Source organism: Pituophis catenifer, unplaced genomic scaffold (genome assembly GCF_029215685.1).
Source record: "Pituophis catenifer annectens isolate HBS135680 unplaced genomic scaffold, rPitCat1.0.hap2 SCAF_2, whole genome shotgun sequence".
Lineage (NCBI taxonomy): Eukaryota > Metazoa > Chordata > Lepidosauria > Squamata > Colubridae > Pituophis > Pituophis catenifer.
This window is the reverse complement of record NW_027256882.1, coordinates 225029459-225056433: the sequence shown is the minus strand read 5'-3', so window position 1 is coordinate 225056433 and position 26975 is coordinate 225029459. Positions and strand designations below refer to the sequence as shown.

The window sequence follows — 26975 nt, the reverse complement described above, 5'->3', positions numbered from 1 at the left end:
GGCCTACTCTATGCCTTCCCCTCCTTACCACTCCTGCCGAGAGTTATTCGGAAGCTGCTGCGGGAGAAGGCAGAAGTCCTGCTAATTGCCCCACACTGGCCTCTCAGATCCTGGTTCGTGGACCTAGTGAGCCTCTCTGTCGACGGTCTCTGGAGGATTCCAGGGGACAGGATATCTCTCAGCCAGGGGGTCATACTGCATCCAGAGCCTCAATGGCTCCAGTTGACCGTCTAGCACTTGAGAGGATCCTCCTGAGGAAGGACAATCTCTCGGGGCGGGTGATCTCTATCATTCAGGCTTCCAGGCGGGCTTCTACGATGAGGATCTACAATGCTACTTGGCGTTCATTCTGTTCCTGGTGCGCAACCAAGCATACAGATCCAACTACTGCATCTGTCTCTGACGTCCTTGACTTCTTGCAAGCAGGCTTTGATAAGCGCCTGGCCCCAAACACGCTCCACAGACAAGTGGTGGCCTTGCACACGATCCTCTCCAATGGCGATGAGTGCTCTCTCACACACAACTCGTGGATTCGGAGCTTCCTGAGAGGTGCTTCCAACCTCCGGCCTCCTGTGGTTCACCGCTATCCTACACGGAACCTTTCTCTGGTGCTTCAAGCTCTTACTTCTTCCCCCTTCGAACCATTTTGATCTATTGGTCTCCATCTCCTGACGCTCAAAGTCGCTTTCTTGATAGCGATAACGTCTGCATGCCAAATCTCAGAACTAGCTGCCTTGTCTGTGAGAGACAATCTGTGTGTCTTCCATTCAAATAGGGTCGTCCTGCGGATGGACCCCTCCTTCCTGCCCAAGGTCAACTCACTATTCCATCACGCGCAAGAACTTGTTCTTCCGGATTTCTGTCCGAACCTGAGGCATCAGTTAGAAGAACAGTGGCATACCTTGGACGTTAGGAGGGCCCTCCGCAGGTACATTAAAAGAACTGCATCTTTTCGATGATTCGAAGCCCTATTTGTCTCGTTCCTCCCGGTTTCATTGGGCAAGAAAGTCTCCTCTTACACCATTGGGAGATGGCTGAAGGCGTGCATCTGTAAGGTGTATACGATCAAAGGCAAGCCCTTACTGGGGAGAATCCTAGCTCACTCCATGAGAAGCGCATCTACAACCGTGGTTTAGGCAACTCAAGCTTCCGTCTCCGAAATCTGCAGAGCAGCTACATGGACAACCTTGTCTCCATTTATCAGACACTATAAGGTCGACTCCTTTGCATCGACTGAAGCATCATTTGGTCGCCATGTATTACAATCAGTTCGATCTTCGGAGGCCACCCCAGACCAGTCAGCTGTCCCCCCCTAATTGAACTTGCTTAGGTATATCCCATGCTTTGGATTCTCCAAGCAGCACACTGGAGAACGGACATTGCTTACCTGAACGTCCCTTCTGAGCGCGCTGCTGGAGAATCCAACCCACCCTGTTGAGTTTCTGTGTTTCAGGTCTAGTTGGCTTGAGTTTCTTGACTTATCGTTTGGACTCCTCAGTCTGCCTTCGTGAACAAAACTGACCTAAGTCGAGCACAGGAGGGGTGACCAGAAAAAATTAAAGGAACATACACTCAGTCTCTGACTAATAGACTAAGAATAACCCACACTTTGGATTCTCCAGCAGCGCGCCCAGAAGGGACGTTCAGGTAAGCAACGTCCATTCTCTTTCTATCCTATATTCTAAAGAAGCAGGATAGAAAGCACCATTAGAAAACCTGACTATTGGGCTGGTGACAGATCATCTTGGAGAAAATTGATGTGATTATTAAGGATTGATACTGACTTAATGGCACTTTAATAATTGTCAGTCAACTCTATTCTTAAATGTTGAATGAATACTTGCAAATATGAGATGAAGCCCAGTGAATGAAGCAAAAGACAATATTGTCTCTAAAAATATGAAGTGAAGAATAAAAATTATGGTTTCCATTTGTAAGGTGGAGTCCAATATAGCAATAGCAATAAGACTTATATAGCACTTCACAGTGCTTTACAACCCTCTCTAAGTGGTTTTACAGAGTCAGCATATTGCCCCCAACAATCTGGGTCCTCATTTTACCAACCTCAGAAGGATGGAAGGCTGAGTCAACCTTGAGCCTGGTGAGATTCGATCTGCCAAACTGTTGGCAGCCGGTGATCAGCAGAAGTAGCCTGCACTCTAACCATTGCGCCACTGCAGCTCTATACATATGTTTATGTCTTGCTGAACTTTCGTGTGCCCTCTTAACTTATTATTGAAGTTGTAAGGTGAGCATTAGTTACAAGCCTTGTCTCTTTGTAGAGACAAGTTCTCCTCCAGGGATCTGGCAAAGCCAAAGGAAGCCTGAAGTCATATGTCTAATTCTGAACTTTCCAAAATTCATGTTGGTTTTTGCTGCACAGAGTACTCTTATGAACTGAGGAGGGGGGACCAAACAAAACAGAGAGCCAGTCTGGCTTAATGGTAAAGGCACCAGGCTAGAAACTCAGAGACTGTACATTCTACTCCCACCTTAGCCATGAAAGCCAGCTGGGTGACTTTGGATCAGTCATTCTCTCACAGCCGAACCACTCCACAAGCTGTTGTGGGGAAATTAAGAGGAAGAAGTAATAGGTACATTAGCCTCTTCGAGTTATTTATAAAAAATAATAAAGGTGGGATGTAAATAAAACAAACAAACTCAAACATTATAAATGTCTATCCTATTATTCCATCTGTTAATAGTACATATGTCTACTCAGAATTAGAGTCAGTTAAACTTCTTTTTATGGCCCTGCAGTCCCTTAATTTGGGTCCCTTAATTCAGGGCAACTGAATGAAGCTGAGTGTTTACTGGCCAGATGCCCTTCCTGACACCTACATGGAGTTCACGGAAAATTTTCTCTTTGCACCTTGAGAGAGAGAAACATCCACCACTGCCTAGGATTGAACTCTCAACCTTCTGAGTGGGAGGCAAGACCACCATGCTGCTCTTCCAATTAGACTTAAATTATTCTAAGTTATTTTCAAATTAAGTGTACAAATTAAGATAGTATCCAGAGAGAACAATACTAATAACACTGGAGAAGGTATGTAGAATAGACTCCACCACTTTCAAAGTCTATAAAGTTGGTGTGATCTGACTGGTTTCACTGGGATAGTAATTACTCCAGCTCTGGGTCTGATGTAATGTCTCTCTTTTGTCAACATTGTGTTGAGTAGGAACATAAGAACTTTGAACGTACTTAATTTAAGGCTTCCCCAATCATCTTCTACAGCATGGAAAGCAACCGTGGAGTGACACTGGCAACTTTTCCATCACTATAATGGATAAGCTTCCAGCGATGTACTTATCTCTGCTTTAAATATCTGAGCACTTCCAGAACCTTCTCCAAAAATGTAGAATTTACCTTCTAAATCTGAATTTATTTGAGATGGACTCTTATTATGTGGTAACTTCCTTAACCCACCTGACTAAAAATATCTGGTTATCAATCTATCCTAAACTCAGTAAGGCATTTAATTTTAAATCCACTAAGTACCATCTTAAGGTAGCAATACACAACCTTCCCGAAACAATGATTCAAATCATGCATCTGCATGATTATGCCTTCAACCTTAATACGTCAATATATTTACACTCCTTTCAAAATGTATAAATCCTCAGTTTAATCAAGGCAACCATACAGCGGTGACTTGTGTTCAAATCAATGTTGACATAACTTCATGCTGATAATGAACTTTCCATCATCTTCATTTTGTAGTGAAGACCTTGGCAGCAATAAATCTTCCAGGATATATCTCAAAGCCATGGCATTCTTTCTGCAAAAGAGATATTTATTAACCATTACTATAGGGGACAAAATAGAAAAACACTATATGAAATACTCCACTTTGAACAAAAATAGATTTTATTTTCCAAAAGACTGCAACATTATTGCTGTGAATTATTCTAATTTAAAGGCTGCAGGCTTATGAATGACAGGATAAAAAACGCTTAAAGCAAAACAAACAGATAAGACATTTCATGGATCAGAGCATACTAATCCAGACACCTATCCCTCAACCTTAATGTTTTCCAGGAATGCATGACCCACCAGGACCCAGGAAAGTTAACACCATTAAATAACTTTAATCTAGCATCCAAGGTCAAGTTCAGTTAGCGTTTGGACTTTAAACTGACTTGCAGCGCTAACCATTCAGTTGGCATTTGGACTTTAGACTGTTTTGCAGTGCTAAATAGTGTTTCTATGCTCTTGTGGAAAACAATATTAAGAATCCGGCATGTAATGTCATTTTTCTCCATAGAAGTGATTCCTTATTTTCCAACTGTTCTGGAGGGCGGGGACATTAGAAATATGTCTGGCTATAATACTGCTGTAATGGCTTATCTTACAGCTTTTGTGCATGATTTTATAGCCTTCTTGAGTTTTTTTTTTTAAAGTACATGAAATATGTTATTGCTTCCACCCCCAAGACAAGACTGCTTAAGAAACCTACCTTGCCAACCATAACTACAAGCTGTATCTCTGTTCTGTTGAGTCACAGTGTGGGGAACTCCTCAAAGAGATGGACCTTCTCTCAAGGACATCATCAATCTCAAAATCAGTGGCTCCCTGCAAAATACTTGTCCCATTAACTTGGATCATTCATCGTGATCAGCAATGCTAAATGTTCCCAACTAAAAACAAATATATCAGCTGTTACAGGAAGAATTAAAACAGCTTATCATTACATGTTCAGGAAGAACTGATGGATGACACTGTCCTCTGCACATTATTGGTCAGAATAATTTTCTATTAATGTTCATTACAAGTATGTATCATTTTAGAGAGACAACAGCAAGTAATGTCACTGTAGGTTAACTCACATGGATCTGCACTTCCAACATAGGGCACTGGATACGAGTGCAAACAGCTTCTCTGATTTAAACAGAGCATAACAAGAGGATTATGGAGGTGAGATAAAATCATCTGATTTCTGAAGAGAAATGAGCTGTGCAAAGGAGTGGGTACACCAGTAAGAAGAAATCTCTTTTATATTATAAGAACCAGCAGATTCACAAAGACAAATTCTGTGCATTTATCTACAGCAAGTGGCTCTACCATAGTAAATTAAAGGTAGCCTTGGTTGACAAACAACTCATGAGCCATTTTGCAACAATGGATACTGGTGTCATTTGACTATGGGTTGTTGTTTTTTAGCAACAATTTATGGCAACATTTAAATATCTAAATAACCATGTTCCAAACTATCCAACTAGCAAACAGGAATCAGATTAGCTTGCTAAAAGATATAGAGCAACAAGAATCTGCTGCTTTTGCTGCCTGTTATTCAAAGTCATCTGTCCCAAATGAGTGTTATTCAATTCAAATAGAAAAAGTTGCAATACAAAGTCAGAATGGCAGAAATCCAAAAAAATCCTTTTCTGTGATACTTCTTTCTCTCTTTCTTCTGATTTTCTAGTTTCCCTGCTGCAACGGGGAGTTAATATTTTATGTACAGACAAGAGCTTTTTTCTGAATGGCGGAAGGGGTATTGGTAGGATACTTTTTCCTCTTCGTTTTTTTAATTCCTACGATCCTTTTTGTCAGCCCTGGAGGCCATCTTTTTCTTTGAATCTTCAGGGCTGCCATATTTAGTGCTCTGGGAAACTAGTGCCAATATGACATCTCTAATAAAGTGGAACTTTGAGGAACATCTAGCCTTGGAATCTTCTTTTGTTGGGGGTGTTACTTGGAATCCTGACACTTTTATTTCTCCCCAAAAGCTCTTTTATCTGACCCTCTGCATAGCTGTTACAATTTTGGCTACCAAATAGCCACATTCAAGGAATTAAGTTTGCCAGTAGTACAGTCCATGGAAGAAAAGCTAGTGTATAAATGTAACAAAAAAATAGAATTCACCAGCCAAAGAGTTGTAGAGTCTTAACAAACAGCTGCTTAATACATGATATATGTAGGAAATCAGGACCCATCTTTCCCCTTATTTAAGCTGAACAAACTTCCAGTTCTGACTCTTGAAAGCTACCATCGTCTGCCTGAATCAAATATATCACATGTTCCATTGTTTTTGCTCATAAAGAGATACCAATAGCAATAGCACTTATATAGGATATATAGAGAGAATAGCAATAGCACATATACCGCTTCACAGGGTTTACAGCCCTCTTTAAGGTAAAGAAAGTTATACTCACAATGGAAAGCCGTTCTCTGGCTTCAGGAGAGGTAAGCAGATTCCTCACTCTCTCATTAATCTCCTCCCAGCTGAAATTGGGGCTGGAGTAAAGCCTGAAAAACATCCGACATACAATATTCATGCTGTTGTCTAGGCCAGAGGTCTGCAACCCATTTCTTACAGAAAAGAAAACACCGGGAGCCACAAAACCCTTCCCGTGCCTGACTATTTCTTGAGCGGCCATAAATCTAGCATATGTAGCTGAATTAAACATTCTGTTTACGTCTGAAACTTTTCTTTTCTTGGATTTATCCATGGTTGGCCTACTGGGGGTTGAAAAGCTCAATAAATCACGCGCCAGCGGGTGTCACACATTGGCGGTTGTGACACATATTTTGAGTGACAGCGAGCCGCAGCAGAGGGGTGAAAGAGCCACATGTGGCTCCAGAGCCGCAGATTGCTGACCCCTGGTCTAGACCATGGCTGGCTGGTGAATTCTGAGAGTTGAACTCCATAGGTCTTAAATTTGCCAAGGTTGGTCACCCCTGTTCTAGGCAGATGGTCCCATCAGATAACACAAGTACTTCCGTCTGCTGGCATTTCCACAGGTTCCCCATTAATAACAGATCTCCCTTGTTCTTTACTACTAAATATGACTGCAAAATATGTTCAGCTTTTGTTTTCTGCAAGTTGGGCTCACAACTTGAACAGCAAATGTCACTATTTTGCCGCAGAGATAAACTTTTGCTAAAGTGCTGACTAAGAATCCGAAGAATCTCTTTTACCAAGCGATTCAAATGTGTGAAATTCTCCCTTTTTTTTGCTATTTATACCACAAGGTCAGAATTGTTTATGGGACTTGCCTAGATCTTAGCTCATATTTTTATTAATCTAAGATGATCAGCATCACTGCATTGTATCCTTTAGTCAGCAGGAGAGAAGAAAATGCAGAAGACTTTCACTTGGACTTTCACTTTAAATTGTCAATAGCCAAGTACTCCAGACATTGTCATCTTTCATCCAAGTATATACATATACATAGATATATCTAATTTAGTCGTTGGCACTTTTCCCCCCTAACAAAATTTTGTTCCCCCTAACAAAATTCTCTGAGGCAGCTTGCAACAAAATTTTAATCTAAACTTTACAGAGTATAAAAAATAACTATTCCAATTTGTGACAGACTAAATAAAATCCATCCGATATCGCTATAGATTTGATAAATAAAATCTATTAGCTGATCTCTAAATTGTAAGAATCGGGACATGCTCAAATGAAAGGTTTCTGGTCCTGGAATCACCTCAGAAAAAGTCTCTGAGATTCACAGATGATTCAGAGTGAAAAAGGGCCATAAAGTCAATGGTGATCCCTTTCTGAAAGCTTTAAATGTCTTGGAACTGTGTCTAGAAAAAGACGGGCAGCAGGAATTTTGCTAAGCATTAGCAATAGTGTGGACAAATCTATTCAAACAGATAAAAGGGCCAGGCTATCTGAAGGATTGTCTATTTCCTATAGTTTGATAAGACCAGATAGAGCTGGAGTGATCCTGTCACTCAATGGCACCATTTATTGGGATGCAGGAAATTTGTTTTCTCTATAGTGGCACCTGCACGGAATGATATCAGTCAGAGATTCAGAACATCAGGATAAGAGCCAAATCTTAAGTGTTCTTCCAGATCTTGGGGTAGAATCCTGTTAATCATGTTTACATACAGGCAGTGTGCATGTCCAGACCCACAGAATTTTCTTTTTGTTTTTAGTGTAGGTTATGCAGGTCAGGCAGCTTCTAAATCTCATACAATAGATCTGGTGGCTGAATTTCATGCTAGCTAATGTTTCCAAGACGACTTCAAAAATAGCCCTAATTACAGCATTCTGGAGGACTCTAACATGAATGTTACTTTTAATTTTAACCTTCACGTCCTGTAGTTCTACTGCAGTGTAGACTACTAATCAACCTTATTTCTTCTGTTGAAGCAATCATTTGTTTTAATTTCTTGCTTACGTAAGTCTTTATCTGTACTATCTTAGTTGCTGTGCAGCTGCAACAATGGAAGACTACAGTACAAGATGTTTAGAGAAATGAAATAAAATTTTAAAAGCCTTAAAGAGATTTTGCTAGTAAATCAACCAATCGCTGAAAAGGGTTTTTGGGACTAGAGAATAGTGGGCATCTACACAAAAAGCTAGATCTGGATGCAATCATAAGTCGTAAAACTGATCATTCAAGAAGACATGAGCAAGCAAGATATAATGCATCCAAAACAGGCTACAGTATATACAAACTTCCTGATCTGCTGCCTTGACTGAACTGAGCTTCTGATTGCTGACTTCATTTGCAACTACAGTAGTTCTTTGACAACTGTTAACATAGCCTATGCAGTGGTAGGGAGGGAAAAATAGGCCTCTTTCCTGGTAATAGAGATTATAATCAAGAAGTGGGAATTTGAGGCTTCCTTGACAGAGAGATGGAACTTGATTATTGTATGACTGTTACTGATACCGATGAAGGCAAGAAGCAGCATCAACTGCAGCTGTCAACAATTTCTGGTGATGGGGATATGCTCTAAATTAGATAGCTGGACAACCGGTGCTACATTTAACACTTAATTATCTAAGAGTGATAACCTGTGTTGGGGAGATACCCATCTTCCACTAGGACTCATTGACTCATAATGGTTTGGGGAAGAACTTCTGTGGCAAAGACCAGGGGTCTTCCATGCATAAGTGGCAGCAGATGGCCTTGTTTCATGAAATGATGACTCATAATCCAAATTTTGGTCTTCAGCTGGTTCTCTGATAACCTATGAAGAAGAAAGAATTTCCCAATAATTAGAGAAGTCTGCTGTAGTCTGCTGTTTTTCAGATTACAACTCCCCAAAGTACCAACCAGCATTATGGCAATTACAGACTCCAAACATATCTAGAGGGAAACAAGATGGGGGAGGTGGAGTCAGAACAAGGAAAATTAATTGTGAAAAGAAAGACATAGATGGCTGCCACTGATGAGTATTAATGGAATCAATGGACTCCCAGAACAGACCTCCAGGGAGGAAGTGGGCAAATGTAACATCCTGATTTTCATATATACATATATATATATATATATATATATATATATATATATATATATATATATATATATATATATATATATATGTATATATATATGCATATATATATATATATATATATATATATATATATATATATATATATATATATACACCATCACCTGTGTGGAATAAGCATTTGTCTCACACAGGCCAAGTTTACAATGTCAGGTACATTGATGCTTCAGCCATTTTCCATTCTGAATTCTAGCATTGGAGTGGGGTGGGGGGTGGAGCTCACACATCAAAAGGCTATATTAACTATACAGTGGAATAGTTTGTTAAATGATCCAGAATTCTGAATTCATCAATTAACTTATTAGCCATGTTTTTACAAACCTCTCCCCAAATGTTTACCTTAGCAGCTGGAGATGTTGTTTTCCAGCTATCAAACGAAATTGCTACAAGAAACAATGACAAGCATTCTGATTAATGCAAATAATTTTTATATTGCACATATCTTGTATGGTAAAAGATAGTTTATGAAAGCTCACAGGACAGTTTAACATGTCTGGCTAGATCTATTTTCTGCAATACTTGTCATCCAGCTCTAATCAATTTTCAGGTACAATCTGAAATTTCAGGCGTAGATCTTGGCTACATTTATTAAAGTATATAATACAGGGCATGGTTACAGCTTCCTGCTGAATTAAAACTTCTGATTAATGCTTAAGAATAGAACAATCTATAACTAACGGTCTGGAGTGTAGCTAGAGATTGAAGCGCAGCCATTTGGGGAAGATCAAAGTATGGAACTGGGTAATCTGGACTGAATTAGGTATATGTATATTTTGCATATTTCTATTGTTTTTATTGTTTTAAAATGTTTTAATATTTTGGTTGCAATATATTCTTTGAATTGTATCCCATCCAGAGTCATTGACTGAGATGGGCAAGGATAGAAATTGAACAGGTAAACAGACAGAGAGCACAAAAGTTGTCTATTTCTCTGTGATATGCAGTGGTTTAGAATGACACAATGCCCTGATTCTCTGAAATTTAGACTAAAATATTTTTTTTAGACTAAAGTATTTTTTTTCCTGATTAACAAGAAAAAGAAACATGTTGAGCTCAACAAAGGAAATACTAATGCATGAAAGGTTTTGCTCCTTTGTTTGCCAGAATTTTGACAACATACAATTGGGCTTTCAAGAAAAGAGACAACCTCACTAGTTTCCCTCTATTAGCAGTTGAGAAAATGATTTGGCAAGGAAGAGCAAACTCCCATGTCACACATTACTTTGAAAACCAGAGAAAGAACTGTATGTAATATAGATGCTTATGATTATTTATTAGCTGGCTAAATGCCACAGTTTATTCACAACTGAGTAACTCAGAAGTGTTTTCATCACTGATAGCACCTTCTACTGTAACATGCTAATTAAGTATTTACAATACATTTATCCAGACATATAAAAGTGTAAATGTATCTAATTAGTTAATATTTAATGTTTCAAATTGTTACAAAAATGGTATGAAGTTGGAAGAAACATGCAAATCCATGGATATCTAACGAGCACCTGGGACAGCAGCTTATCTCAGTTACAATGAATTTTTTAAAAAGACAGATTTGGGTCAGGAGCAGAGAAACAGATGGCAGTTTCCCAGGTAGAGAAATCTATGATTTGAGGGGAAAAAATCTCTCTATGGGAAGACTTCTAATGAAAGCTACTTGGCTCTCTTCCAAATTTATGTAACAACTGCACCTTTATTTCACAGATAATCTATTCCAGATTTCCTACATAATATTATCTAGCAAGTGCATGCAGCAATGACTACAAGAAGAATCTTCTGAAAGAAGGCTCAGTAGATACAGGTACAAAATGTGATGCCTGAGGAACATTTTTCCTCAGCATGAACAGCATTATGAAGGATTTGTATTTATGTGCCATATTCTATTTTAATTTTATGCCATTAAGAAAGGTATTAACACATCTGATATAGAAAAGAATCAAGATTACTAATGGGTTACACAACTTGGCTTAAATCACAGATCTGGGTTATCTTCTGGGCCATAGAGACTGTGCGTCATTCACTAAAATTACTCAACTAGTCCAGCCATGTAGTTTGTGGTCTCCAATGTACATTACTGATAACGATCTTTGTTGTAATTTACAGAAACAGACATTTTTATTTACTAAATAAAATTAGAGGTTCTGCTTTTGCTCTAAAATAACTCTACTAATTTATTTAAGATCTAAATAGTTAGTGCATCTAGATCAGGCCAGTAGACCACATGCAGCCCTAGACAGTTTGTAATGCCACCTCACAAGATGTAAAATTTTAACATTATTATGTGATTTATATACTTTAACTTACACACATACACACACACACACACACACACACATATAATACACACACACACACACACACACACACATGTTCATCAGAAGAAATAAAAATGACAAAATTCAGCTTCCATAGCATCAAAACATAGCACCCTGAGATGTAAACAGACATAAAAACAATTAATATTTTAAATCAATGCCTAATAAACGAGTAAGTACCTCGTTTTAACTGGTATTTGTGAGGGTTTTTTGATGTGATGGTACCCTGTCTTGCATTTTGATACGATAAGGGAGACCGAGCTTCCTCAGAAAATCCTTTAGAAGCATCCACCTAAAAATAATGAGGAAATAATCTCAAAATGGAATCCTAAACAATACTGAAATAATTGAAATAAAGTTTCAGGAGTGTGTGGTACACTAATTACTTATGCACATTTGCCCATAACATCCTTTAATTTAATTAGTTTTAATATGATTGCAGGGTAAATATTAAAACAACTGGCTATTTAAAAACTTGAATTAAGATCAAAAAGTGGACTGCTTTTAGACCCGACATTAAGATGTCTATAAGTCAAATGCAGGGATATTTGAGGTCTTTATATGGTCCACATCTATTGTGTAGATAGGAAGGAATGCCATTTATTTATGTATTTATTTATTTTTCATACTCCAATTTTTAATGCATTTCTTGGCTTAAAATGTACCATACATTATGAGCTGAAAACACTGTGATCCGCTTATCTCCGCTCCCAAGAACCCAACTATGGCTGTTTCCTTATTGCTTACTGTTCTAGTTGATTAATTTGGGTCAGTCTGCTCTATTGATTGTGATTACATTGTTTATTTATTCAAAATTAATTCAATGAAGCAACTGGAAGTTCTAATGCCTTTGAATGAATCAGCGCCTTGGTCTCGCCTCTTTCAAAGTAAGGGTGGGGGTTCAGAATTAATGGTGTAGATAAATTTACTGAGAGGCAGTTTGGTCTAGTGGTAAAGGCACCAGGTTAGAACGCCAGAGATCATGAGTTCTAGTCCACCTTAGCCAGATCATGAGTTCTAGTCCACCTTAGCCATGAAAATCTTGGGCCATTCACAGTCTCTCAGCACGCTCACTTTACTGAGTTTTGTTGTGGGGAAAATAGGAGGAGGAAGGATGTGTTCACTGCCTTGAGTTATTTGTGAAAATAATAAATCAATGTGTATAAGCTTGCATAATGTTGACTTTATCCTACCCCCAAATAGTGGATGATACACATTTTTGTATTATCAAATGTAGAGAAGGATCATTCTCTTATTACATCTAAACCTATACTGTTTAAATCAGGGGTCAGCAATCTTAAACACTCAAAGAGCCACAAAGGTCCTAACTGAAAGCCTCCATTCAATTCTGGAGCAGAAATCCGGTTCCTGCATCACAGTCTCCTCCTAGCGCAGCATCCTTTTTCCTCTGGTGACTGGAAGTCCGGTTCTCCCACCATAGAGTCTCCTCCTAGCACAGCGTCCTTTTTCCTCTACCTGTCCTAAATGAAAGCCCTATCAATTGTGGAGCCGGCCAGCAACAGAGAGCCGCAGCAGAAGGATGAAAGAGCTACAGAATCGCGGATTGCTGATCCCTGGTTTAAATAGACCCAAGTGTATTAAATCTATCACAGTATGTGGTTTGCTGTTAATTAAATCCTGGCATTTCTTGAGAATAGGAGAAATGATTTACTAACTGGGATTGATGACATCCTGAGATGTTTGTTTTTGATATTTACAGAGGAAAAGGGCTATATTGTGAACACTGAAATACTGGATTTATGAAAACTTCTAAAGAAAGTTTTTTCTTTAGTTATAGAGAAAGAAATCAATGTAACTGCCTCTATATGGGCAGGGAAGAGACAAGAAAGGGAACATTAATTTTGGGAAGGGAAGAAAAGTGAAAATTGCACCAGAGAGTTTTCTTGGAAAACATTACAATCAGCTTTGCCTGAAGATGACAGTAGTAGGTTACACCATAAGCCTACACATGCTTACCTGGATTAAACTCTTTGAAATCAATGAACATCATTCATCAGAAATCCAGACCAAATGCTCTTATTAGGCAAGAATCCCCACCAATAGATGTACGTCTTACATCCGAGTAAAGGCACACTGGTAGCACTTATAGATGTTTGTAAACATCTTTAAGTCAATAAGAAATTATGTACTTCCCCAATTTTTATTATAACAGAGGAAAAAATGACAGCCAAAACTTTATTTTATGGCTAGATGCAGTAAAAGGAATTGACTGAAAGTATGTGTGTGTGTATGTACATGTACATGTATGCATATCTGTACAAACACACGTAATTTCTGTACAATGCAAAACACACATGGGAAGTTGAGGCAAATCAAGGCTATTTGCATGTTGCTGGAGAGAGCCTAGCATCAGAGAGAAGAAAAGTGTCTTTACAACTCTCATCAGACCAAGCCATCATGGTTAATGGTGAGGATGATGGGATGCAATCCATCAACAGAACCATATATTGTCAATCTGAAATTCTAGAATCTAGCAACAGAGATAACATTCCAGTGTATGTTGATTGCACACAGATAAAAAATAGAATCTATTTAAATCAGCCCAATTTGAATTTTAATCAGCCCAATTTGATGTATGTTCTTTTTTTAAAAAAATGACTATAATTGAGCCTCATCATCCTTTTGCTTTATTTAAAGCAAAGGTGCATTTAAAAAAAGATATTACCTATGGATGAACAGATCCTTAATGAATTTACACAACTGCCTATCAATATAATGTTGTTAAAAGATACCAAGCAGCATATATTTAGTTTTTAGGATATATAACAAGTATAATTTAAGTTTAAAGTCAACATCTGCACTTTATTATTGCTTATAAATGTTACAAAAGAAGAGAAAAAGGAAAGATGCTCCCTCCGAAGTAGAATAGGTAAATATTTAACTTCTTACTTTCCTCTTCTTTGTGCTCCAATTTACACTGAGGAGTGTTCTTTATTGTTCCAACTGAAACCTATCATTCAATTGAAATTAATTTTTATGGAATGAAGCTCTGATAAGTTCTAGTCGATCACCCCAAAAGGAAGATGCATTTTGTTTTTCTACAACGTTATGTTCGTGAAGCTTTGAGAAAACTGCCCCAATATTGAACTGAACATTTCCATCATATATTTGGGACTTACATGCCTAACTACGAAAGGCGGCCTGTGCTCCGCTTCTGTTTTGAACCGAACACCTCTCAGGTTCAGGGAAGATGATGGCTGGTCCTTATCTCTGCAGACTTCATGGAGACGCCTTCTTGAGTTCGGTGATGAGGAGCGGGACTCAAATGACCTCGAAAGTCTCTTACAACTCCGACTTTTTGCTGCCTTATGTTGCACTGGTGAGATGCTCCTTTTTTCGGGTGATGTTGAAGGCTCCCTTTGTAACTTGATTTTATTGCGATCCTGCAAAATATATCTGGTTTGTAATCTCAGGAATCAGTTGGGAAGGCAATACAGATAGTTCTCCACTTACAACTGTTCGCTTAGTGACCATTACATATGAAGTTACATATGAAAAACATATGAAGAACGGTTGCAGGAACTGGGTATGTCTAGTTTAATGAAAAGAAGGACTAGGGGAGACATGGTAGCAGTGTTCCAATATCTCAGGGGTTGCCACAAAGAAGAGGGAATCAAGTTATTCCCAGGACAAGAAGCAATGGGTGGAAACTAATCAAGGAGAAAAGCAACTTAGAACTAAGGAGAAATTTCCTGAAAGTTAGAACAATTAATCAGTGGAACAACTTGCCTGCAGAAGTTGTGAATGCTCCAACACTGGAAGTTTTTAAGAAGAGATTAGATAACCATTTGTCTGAAGTGGTGTAGGGTTTCCTGCCTGAGCAGGGGGTTGGACTAGAAGACTTCCAATGTCCCTTCCAACTCTGCTATTCTATTCTATTCTATTCTATTCTATTCTATTCTATTCTATTCTATTCTATTCTATTCTATTCTAGTCTAGTCTAGTCTAGTCTAGTCTAGTCTAGTCTAGTCTAGTCTATAACGGCACTGAAAAAAGTGAGTTATGACAGTTTTTCACTTATGACCATTGCAGCGTCCCCATGGTCACATGATTTACATTCGGATGCTTGACAACTGATTCACATTTATGATGGATGTAGTGTCCCAGGGTCATGTGATCCCCTTTTGTGACCTTCTGACAAGCAAAGTCAATGGGGAAACCAGATTCACTTAACAACCGTGTGACTGCACTGATTCACTTAACAAATGTGGCAAGAAAAGTCATAAAATGGGACAAAACTCACTTAACAAATTTCTTGCTTAGCAACATACATTTTGGGTTCAATTGTGGTCACACGTTGAGGACTATCTGAATTAAGAATAGAGATAAGGAAAAAAATAGATTTGAGTAAATATAGTTGGCTCTAAAAATGACCATTTATTAAAATTACTTACACTATACCACTTGCTGTGAAGAAGTGGAAGTTCTGTAATAGTTGTTCTTGTTGAAAATTCTAATTTTGGTGCAATGCCCTTTAAACAATTTTAACATGAGGAATTAATATAAATAAATGCATGCAGAACAAGATAATACATTAATGCACTACATGAGATTGCAACTGTCTATTTTTCATTGTTGAAGAACATCAGGTAAAACAGAAATCAATTTAAATTGACAATATGTGCATGTACTTACAAATTACTTCAAATAAGCATGTAAAGGCTGCATCATAAACTTACCGATTGCTTCCAAGTAATATTTTTATTTGCAACTCAGATTCTAGCTAGTAGTTATGCTGAGCTATCATATCATTTCAATTATCTCAAGGAACAGCAACATAAGGGTTGATTAGCAAATTGCTTAGTTTGATTGACATATGTGTGTTCTACTTTTAAATCATTCTGAATCAATTTCTAACTTTATATAGACTATATTTCCTTCCAGCAGAGGGACCAATGAGTTGGTTAGACCTACTTAGTTATTATAGGTAATCCTTGACGTATGTGATAGAGCCTGAAATTATGGTTGTAAGATATGTTGGCCATTAAGCAGGTCACACGACTGACTTGATTCTATTTATTTTTTTCAATAGTCATTAAGCAAGCCAATTGTCCTCAATGGGTATTTTTTGTCATAAACCAGAAATAGATGTCAGTTTCTGGTAAAAAACCATCATAAATTGTGGTCATATGACTACAGGACACTGTAAATGGTGGGCAATGTGGGCCAGCTGCCGATGGCCTAAAATGTGATTTCATAATTGCAGGGGGGGGGAGCAGCCATCAGAACTTCAAATCCAGGTCTTAAGTATCTTTTGGGGGTCCATTATAACTTTGACCGGTCATAAGTCAAGAACTACCTGTATAAATGCCTACTTTAGATAAATCATGACACAATTTGGGAAGGAAAGCTCTCAAAAAATAGGTAGCCACAACTGCCACTGTAGCTTTTTGAAAGCCCCTGCCATGCCCCTGGCCTGGGATCAAGCTTCAGGTTTTTGATATCTCTAGCCTGAATTTCCCTCAGGGCTCTTAAGGTCACTGTTTCTGTTTCCCAACATTATTTCCATTTGGAAACATAAAAGGCACTTTCAATATTGCACAAGAATTATATATTCAAAAAAGGATTAACAGATTGAAAGGAGTTCTCCGTCAACAGCTTTAACAGATGAAAATAAAGATGAACGATTAGAACTCTTGTAAATTTTTAATATATGTTTTCATAAAACAATCATGTGAGTTGGCAAAAATTGAGGGAGAAAACCCAACAATTTCCACCTAGGAAATCTCTTGTTATTATCTTTCATAATTCTGGGGCTGTCCAGACAACTGCTGAGAATTATGGGGTTTTAATTCTGGCCCATTTCAAATTAAATTAAAGCTGCACTAGCACATAAGATTAAAAAAAAAAAATCACACCCAAAACTTTGACACACGCTTTGTCACTTAAAAAATAATCCAAATTCCAAGTAAAAAATTAAGCTCTTCCCATACAGTGCAATGGTTTATCACTAACTTACTAACTACTGTTTTCATGATGTCAACTGAGGCTATCACTGTAGTATATTTTACCCTTTGAATGATCAGAAATGATTTTACTATAAAGGGCTTTGTGCTGTTTGTGCTCTGAAGAGTTTCTAACTATATAACATTCACAAGTAAAAAGCAAGAAGTTGATAGATCAAATAATTCATATCAAGATCGGGTTACTAAACAGACATTTCTTTCTTTGGTAGATGAAATCTCATTTCATACCAACATACCGGGAAAGAAGGATGGGTGTTCATTAATAGCTCTCGATCCACTCCAGGATATGAAGGAGTCAGCTTTGGCTCAGGAAACAGAAAATACCGAGTGTTTGTTTCATAAAATGCCAGCTCTTTTCCATCTGAATAGTAAATAGAGAATTGTGGCCAATGAATACGTTTGATCAATGAAACATACAATCTCATTACATTGTATCATATTTCAGAAAGACAAATCCCACAAGGAACACATTTATGGCACATTCTGTCCCACAATGAACAACCAATAGAATTCATACATATAGTAAACATTGGATCCTGGGTTCTTCAGCCAAATGGAACAAGCAATATGTTCACATGTACAGCTATTTCTTCTTTACACAAGCAGATAAACTAACCCAACAGAGAGATCACTGCATGATGAATAAACCCTGTATTATTCCCAGGTGGGCTAAAAATATAAAGCAGTTTCAAACAGGGTTTGTTACTGACTTACAAATTGTGGCTTGTTTAGATTTCATAACCCCAAATCCCCTAGTCAAACAACACGGTAAAATTTGAAAAAGGGCTTGTACCCACAGGCAGCTAATATCCTCAATCGTTTCATTTACAAGAATGACTAGCTTATGTGCTGCATGCAAAAGCTTTGCATTAAATCCTTATGCCTCAGAGCAAGAAGAAGAAAATGTTGATGAAATTCCAAGAATCATGACAACACCTTTTTAAAACACAAGAATCCCCAATTGTACAGAGACCTTTTTATCTGAAATCAGAGGATATATCATATTATACATCCAATTAAAGATTTCAATATCTGAAATGTGCTGCTGAATCATATTAGGAACACTGCTGGTGTGTGTGTGTGTGTGTGTGTGTGTGTGAGAGAGAGAGAGAGAGAGAGAAAGAGAGAGATGGAGGGAGAGAATGAGAATGTCACTCAATAAAACCTTTCTTCCACTGATGATCTTTTCCTTTTTTGCAAGAAATTACTTCAGTGTTCTCAGGTGGTCATGAACACTAGTTTCCATATTTCTCTCTTGAGTTATAATACAGTTTAGGACGATAAAGCTGTCTAAAGCAGTTCCAGGATACAGGTAGTCCTCATTTAGCGACTGCAATTGGGATTGGCAGCTTAATTGTTAAGCAAAGCAATTGCTAAGTGAAAAATCACATGACTCACATTTGCTTATGATTTTGTACTGACTGTAATGGCAAACACGTGACTGGGAGAGAAAAATTCAAGGACTGGTTACACAGTTATTTTTTCATCGCTGTTATAACTGCAAATGGTTGCTACCTGAGGCAGTTGCTAAATGAGGTTTACCTGTATATTCTATAAGGGCAGAGGGATCATCATAGTATCATAGAGTTGGAAGGTAAATTGAGGACCCAGTTGTGGGGGCAATAAGCTGACTTTGTATAAATATACAAAAAGGATGAAGACTATTGCTGAGCACATTGTAAGCCGCCCTGAGTCTTCGGAGAAGGGCGGCATATAAATCAAATTTAAAAAAAAAAAAAAAAGGGGGGGGGCCTTGGAGGACCTGTGAGGTGGAAGTAAAAAAACTCAGGATGGTGGCTACAACCACATGATCAATGATGGAAAAAGGGGGCGGGACTTCAGACTGTATACTCGTATTTGCCCTTCTGACTTTTTTAAACCCGCCCCTCACAGACGAACAAAGACCAACCACCTTTCCCCTCCCTTTGCAACAATCTCTAAATAAGAGTCCTTACACTGAAAGGAAGCCCAGCATAACTGGTTAGAAAAAGAGCTAGATTTTGTTTTGCCATTTGCAAAAACTGAAACATTTAGGAGCAAGGCAAATTTACTTAGCTATCAATGAAACAGCATTCTTCACTAGAGATTAAAGAGGATTTTTCCCTTCAGATGCACAAGCGCATTCTTCAGCTGCAGTGAAGCAAATTGCTAATTGCATTGATATAATTTAAACCTAGCCATAGGAAAAATGGATAAATATAGCACATGTGACTGTTTCTTATTGTAAAATATGTCATTTTTCTCAGTGACATGGAATTTAATTTTCTGTTCTCCCTGTCCTCCGGGATGCATCATTATTATATATAATTGTATTTGACCCTTCATTATCTTGAAGCATGTGGTATCACCAGAAAGTATTGTCTGTTCGCTTTCACGCATTTTGTCAGCAAGGATTTATTTTTAGCTTTCAATAGCAAAGCAAAGACATTTAATTTCAGAATGGCAAGATTCACAGCAATGTCCAGTTACCAGAGAGGGAGATTTTGCAATGAAAACATATATATGTCTCCTTCAAAATAAATCCCAGTGAATTCACCCAGTGAACAGTATAAAAAATTTCAACCATATCCAAATGGTTGAAATATACCAATGTAAAAGCATAATCAAACCCCAAAGGTTTCAAGGATATACAGGGTTTATTGTGATTATTCCTACACCTCATAATAACACAAAATTACATGTTCTCTTGAGAAATAGCCACATGTGATGATACAAGACGCCATGAGAGAAAGCAGGAAAATAGTCATTCTACACTGGATACGTGGGTGCATCTGTCTGTGAACTCCAAATACTCATCTTTTGTTTATCTTATCACAAGAGTCTCTTTGTGGTTTGTGTTGTTGTATCTCATTGGTCTAAATAAAAAGATGAAGAGGTCTTAAATGTCGGTCATTCAGAAATCATTGCAATGGAAGTACCATCAGAACAGCGAAAATCCCTTTCTTTTTGGATTGGTTATTCTAGAGTTTGTGGTGAAAAATAGCTGAAAACTCTGTCTCAAAATCCAAGAACATGCCTTGGAATTAATTGATTTGTTAGGCCACCGATTTGGCTACCATGGTATAATAATTAATGTTTATAACCTGGGAGGAGGAGGAACCCTGAAGTTATGCTTTCTTCTGTAATGAAAACTTGGCGCAATGTTGCAAAACTAGAGTGTGATGCTATATTAAGCTCTTGGCTGATTAGCCCTTAGTACCACATTCTATTTATGGATGATGACTATAAAAATTCAATGTCAAACTGCCCTGTTAATTTGTAGACAACTTTCAAAATCACGTCTCAGCAAAGAACATATAATATTAAGATCCTGTTCACCATTCACTTTTTAAATTCTCTATTTCTTGGTCATTAATTTTAGGAAGCTTGTGAGGGGCTAAAAAGTTGTCAATATCATGAATGTTAAGATACAACTATTGCAATGTGAGAATATTGGTTGTTTTCCAGTATGTTATCAACACCATTAACATACTTATAAGTATGTTTGTATAATCTTCATGAAAACCACCACTGCAGTGTATAACAACTATATGTGCCTATTTTTATGCTAACTACAGAGCTTTCTGGATCAGAACTTCTACACATGGTGAGTCATGCTATAACAACCTTGCCTCTTGACCTCTGCAATATACTCCACAGGAACTGCCTTTGTTAGATGGCCTGGAGCTTCAGTTGGCGCTGAATGTTGCTGACTTGTTACGCAGCAGTGTGCAAGATAAATCTGAATCTACTGAGGAAACCTTACAATTGGAAAGTAAAGATGATACAAGCAGACAGTGAGGAATATAAACGTTGTGATGAAATCCAAAACTTGAACTCAGGAATTCCAAATCACGTCTTAGCAAATGTCTGCACAGTGAATAATATCAGAGAGAATGGAATATATCCCCATTGTTCATTAACATGATAGCAAACAGAACAAACAACCTATTCTCTTTTAACTAGATTGTGGATCCACCTTCAATGTGCTACTAGTCTTCTCTTCCTATAAATAGCATGCTATTAAGTATATTTTTATGTACAATAGGCCAACTCTAAAAGCAGCGGACAAGGGTAAAATTAAGATTTCCAAATTTAAACAAGAACTCATAATATTTTTTTTTTTTTGGGAGGATCAGTATTCAGACCATTGCAAGGGAACAGAGTTGTGCAGGTCATCATGTCTTAAATGTCCTAGGAATCTGTGATACTTTGCTGTTTGAACAATAGTGTAGAACAGGGGTCTCCAACCTTGGCAACTTTAAGACGTGTGGATTTCAAAGCTGGCCAAGGAATTCTGGGAGTTTAAGTCCACAAATCTTAAAGTTGCCAAGGTTGGAGACCCCTGGTGTAGAATAGTGAGTTCTAGTGCTGCCTTAGGCCTTGGACCAGCCCAGCCCAGCCCATCTCACCAGGTTGTTGTTGTGGGAAAAACAAAGGAGGAAGGATTATTATTTATGTTCTCTGCCTTGAATTACTTATAAAATAATAACAGCACGATAAATAACTAATAAGTAAATAAAGAAACAAGGATCAGCAACCCAAGCCCTGTTGGGTTTCATTAAAACCTAAATCAAGAAGAGGAGCCTGAGTGGCACAGCAGACTAATGCTACTGTTAAAAGGTAGTATTTAGCTTCCAGCTGCCTGCAATTACTGCGAGTTCAATTCTCACCAGACTCAAGGTTGACTCAACCTTCCATCCTTTCTAAGGTAGGTAAAATGAGTTTGTAGGGGCAATAAGCTGACTTTGTATAAAATATACAAAAGTATGAAGGCTATTGCTTAACGCATTGTAAGCCGCCCTGAGTCTCCGGAGAAGGGCGGCATATAAATATAAATAAAAATAAAATAAATAAATAAATAAATAAGGAGCATTTTTCAGGCAGAAAAGTAATTACAGCTGCCATCCTCATTACTGGAGAAGAAAATACTGAAACAGAAACAATAGAAGACTTAATTTAAAAATAGGTTTCTTGTTTTCTTAGAGTGGCACAATAAATGGAATCCTAATGAAGTCCAGCTAAGACTGAAACAAGTGCTTTATAATGGACACTTGTTGAAAGTGGAGTCCATAAGCTGGACTTGGGAAAGCAATGTAAAGGATATTAAGACCAAAGAACATGAAAGGAATCCAAAAATTCTTCAGCATAATACGTAGCCTGGTAGAATTTTGCAAGGAGATCATTGTGGAACACTCTCACAACTCAAAAAATAAGGACATTGGGTGAGAATGATCTGAAAGTGATTTGCAGGTATTATTTTTAAAATTAAAATCTATCCCAAATCCGTATTCTCCTGTACTAAAGTTCAGCAGAACAGCTTTTTTCTGCAAAACAACATAATAGAGAGATGACTAGGAAGTCTACACGGTACATTCTAATCAAGCATTCTTTTAAAGTGATCAGAGTTACACAAACATTGAGAAAGAATTATTGCCTGTACATGGAGAAGTTCCATTTGTTTTCGTTTGGCCAAACAGTGCAGGCCCAATAAGAACACAAACCTTGAAAATGTATTGCATAGAAAGTGTTGCCAGGTGCCCTGAAGAGTTTCAAGAAGTCTTAATAAAATTACAATAATTTGATATATGAAAATTCTACAAGAACATCTTGCACTGGAAGAAATTTCATACAGAACATTCCTCTATAAATCACCAAAGAGGGTTTTATAGAGAAGGACACAGAATCCATAAAGGTTACAGTACTTAACCATTTTCTAACACTATTGACAGGCAATGGGAATACAGAAGACCATAGATGAAGATGAAGTTTTACAGATGGTCAGACACTGGAGGAGTGGCCAGACTACATATGAACTACCAATGGAGGCTTAGTGTCCAAGATGGGACCTTATTCAGGGGCAATGAGGCTATTCTCTTTCAGGCTTTGCAGTTGGACATAATTAAAAGAAAGTACATCTTCCACAAAAGTACTGATAGCACACGATCTCACTCTAAGCCTGGCATAAATGCCCAGATGAAAATGTAGAAAACAGTGTTTGCAAATCACTGAGCTAATTTATTGGATTTTTATTCTAATTTGAGGGAGGAAGACTCACTGTCAAACACCAGGTCCTAAGGTTAAGAGTTGCTTCGCTCACTGTGTGATAGCCGATGTAACAGTCTTGAAAAATAAGTCACAATTTATATTTGGGGAATTTAATGCTTTCCAGACATAGTAGAAATCATAATTTCAAACTACTTCACCTGCTTATTCCCAGAACAATTAAAAAGCACATTCAGTTGTCAAGATAATAATAATCAAAGAAAACCAAGAAAGCTGGATCTAATTTATACTGTTTTCTTTCATCCCTTTAGATGTTTTTGCAGGACCCAGATCAGAGTTTGACTCAAGAACTGATGAGTTGGTGACCATCCGAAGGCCATAATTAAGAACCTGGATTTTAGTTGAGCAGAAAGTAAGATGTAAATATATTGATTAAGCATCTTTCTGCCTTAAGAACAAATTGCCCAGTGGAGGGGGGGGGTGTATACACATACTGTATATATGAGATAGCACAAAGAGCAGAAGAATTGATTTATGAAAACATTGGATACAAATTCTGAAGTGGAATCACAGGCAATTGTAAAGCCCCAACTCATCTACTGTTGATGTGGGATCAGATTGATGGAGATTGACACCCCAAAAGGATATTTTCCCTGCTTGATCCACAACATGTAGTGGGCCCAGTTATTAAAACTGGAGATTGCAGGACCAGAAAAGATCAGCACAAATACTTTTGGCTGTCATCAATTTCAACACTGCCAGGAGAGATCAACCTTGTTGTACCATGCCGTAAAACTTTGGCTGGGTTACTTCTGCAGAGATTCATTTCATGAGGGCATATAAACAAAATTTAAAAATATAATAATATTTGAACGTTGCTGTTAAAAATAATATTTTTGTGAAAGTGGATGTATCAGTACAGATTGACCTAAATTGAAAAGAAGTAGAGAAGCAGAAAGTAGGACTAAAAAGACTTAGTCCTTGCTCAGAAGGCCTATTCTGCCACCCTGTGTTCACTTCCAAGAACGTTTTAACGCAAGCAAGCATAGTGGCTTCCCTGAACTTTCAATTATGCACTGCTCTCTGGGCATTTATTTTGCCCAGAATGATTTCCAATTTTGTGGGCCAATGAATACATTAGAAATTTTCAGAACATGTAAGGGCTGGTGGGTAATGCCTATTCCCTAAATGGTTTTTGTAGGAGAATAGGCATGACCAATCACAAAACATAGTGTTTCAATATAAAACAAATGTGGAGATCCGAGTTCTCAAACTCAAAGCAATTCTTAGTATCTTTCATGAAAAGAAAAATCACTCCTAAATCAATTTTCCAAACAGAACCTACGAAATAAAGACATACATCCTACACACAGCAAGCTCACAAAAGTGCACTCAGAATGTTTATTCCTCACAGAACCAACTCACCATCCTTCTGCCATTCATATTCTCCAATTTTCTCAGGATTCTAGCCCTCGCTTCACAACCATGTTACTATTTCCTTTAAAACAGGCCTGTCCAATCTTGGCAAATTTAAGACCTATGCACTTCATCTCCCATAATTCTCCAACCGGCCTTGCTGCTGAGAATTGAAGTCCATTCTAAGAGTTGAAATCCACTCTTAAAGTTGCCAAGACTGGATGCCTTTGCTTTAATCTCCATGATTATATCCCTTGCTCTAAAATTGTCACAATTACTCCAGAACCCATCATTCATGTTGACCTCAGGTTTCCAGGCTCCTTTTCTGTCTTTTAGTTTTAACAGAGATCCAGAATGGGTTTCAATGCCAATCACTGGCCTCCAGGCACTATCAACTTCCTACGATGCTAGGGGTAGCTTAAGGAAATAAGGACTGGGGCTAAAGAATTAGCATTTGTCTTGTTTATGCATCAACTGTTACATAAAAAAAGAAGCTTTAACAAAGAAAGAATGAACTTCACAGATTTCTGAGGAAATAATATTTTTCATATACAGGTAGTCCTCAACTTACCTTTACTTACCTTCATTTAGTCACCATTCAAAGTTACAACAGCACTGAAAAAAGTGCCCTATGACCATTTTCCCACTTATGACCATTGCAGCATCCGCGTGGTCATGTGACCAAAATTCAGATGCTTGGCAACTGACTCATATTTATGATGGTTGCAGTGTTGTAGGGTCAGGTGATGACCTTTTGCAACTTTCTGACAAGCAAAGGCAATGGCGAAGCCAAATTCACTTAACAACCATATTATTAACATAACAATTGCAGTGATTCACTTAATATATGTGGCATGAAAGGTCAGAAAATAGGGCAAAACTCAGTTAACAACTGTTTTGTTAGCAACATATATTTTGAATTAATTGTGATTCTAAGTCGGGAACTACCTGTATAAGTTTCATACTGGGAAACTTCAACTATATAACGTCTGTTCAAGACCACCTCATTTATTTATTTATTTTATTTATTTATTTATTATATTTCTATACCGCCTTTCTCCCGTAGGACTCAAGGCGGTGTACAGTCAAGAAAAATATAGACACACAAACATCATAAAATTGCTAATTAAAATTATTACTTAGTTTGGTCAATTAAATAAAACCCAGAATTAGATAACATTTAAAAAATCATTCACATGTTCGTATGTTTAGCCCTGCCTGTTGGAACATCAGGGTCTTGAGGGCACGGCGGAAAGCACGGAGATCAGGGATATTCCGTATCTCCGGGGGCAGTTCATTCCAAAGGGTTGGAGCCCCCACAGAGAAGGCCCTCCCCCTGGGAGTCGCCAGTCGACATAATTTGACTGACGGTACCCTGAGTAGTCCCTCCCTGTGAGAATGAACTGGTCGGTGGGAGGCTATTGGTGGCAAAAGACGGTCTCGTAGGTACCCAGGTCCTAAGCCATGGAGCGCTTTAAAGGTGATAACTAACACCTTGAATCGCACCCGGAAGACCACCGGGAGCCAGTGCAGTTCGCGTAGGAGAGGTGTTACATGGGCGTAACGAGCTGCGCCCATAATCATCCGCGCGGCTACGTTCTGGACCAGTTGGAGCCTCCGGGTGCTTTTCAAGGGGAGCCCCATGTAGAGAGCATTACAGTAGTCCATACGGGAGGTAACTAGGGCATGAGTGACCGTGCGCAAGGCATCCCGATCCAGAAAGGGACGCAACTGGCGGATCAGGCGAACCTGATAAAAGGCACCCCTGGCCACGGCCGTCAAATGATCTTCTAAAGATAACCGTGAATCCAGGAGGACACCCAAGTTGCAGGCCCTTTCTGTGGGGAGCAAGATCTCATCCCCTATTGTCAGTGATGGTACCAGCTGACTATACCGGGACACCGGAAGCCACAACCACTCGGTCTTGGAGGGGTTGAGTCTGAGCTTGTTTCTCCCCATCCAGATCCGCACGGCCTCCAGGCAACGGGACATCACAGCAAGGGCATC

The 26975-nt window shown here is 38.3% G+C and overlaps 1 protein-coding gene across 1 annotated transcript in view; it reads right to left on the bottom strand.

The window, feature by feature from the left end:
- Window positions 1–3683: 3683 nt before the first annotated feature.
- Window positions 3684–26975, bottom strand: part of SPATA6L (spermatogenesis associated 6 like) — a 32888-nt gene continuing 9596 nt past the window's right edge. Inside the window, exons 5-13 of the mRNA XM_070935564.1 lie at window positions 17804–17928; window positions 15996–16073; window positions 14721–14984; window positions 11761–11872; window positions 9608–9651; window positions 8766–8941; window positions 6157–6250; window positions 4461–4576; window positions 3684–3782 (exon numbers count right to left, since the gene is read on the bottom strand). Coding sequence (XP_070791665.1) covers window positions 4475–4576; window positions 6157–6250; window positions 8766–8941; window positions 9608–9651; window positions 11761–11872; window positions 14721–14984; window positions 15996–16073; window positions 17804–17928 — 995 coding nt within the window. The 3' untranslated portion in view covers window positions 3684–3782; window positions 4461–4474. The remainder of the gene's footprint in view (window positions 3783–4460; window positions 4577–6156; window positions 6251–8765; window positions 8942–9607; window positions 9652–11760; window positions 11873–14720; window positions 14985–15995; window positions 16074–17803; window positions 17929–26975) is intronic.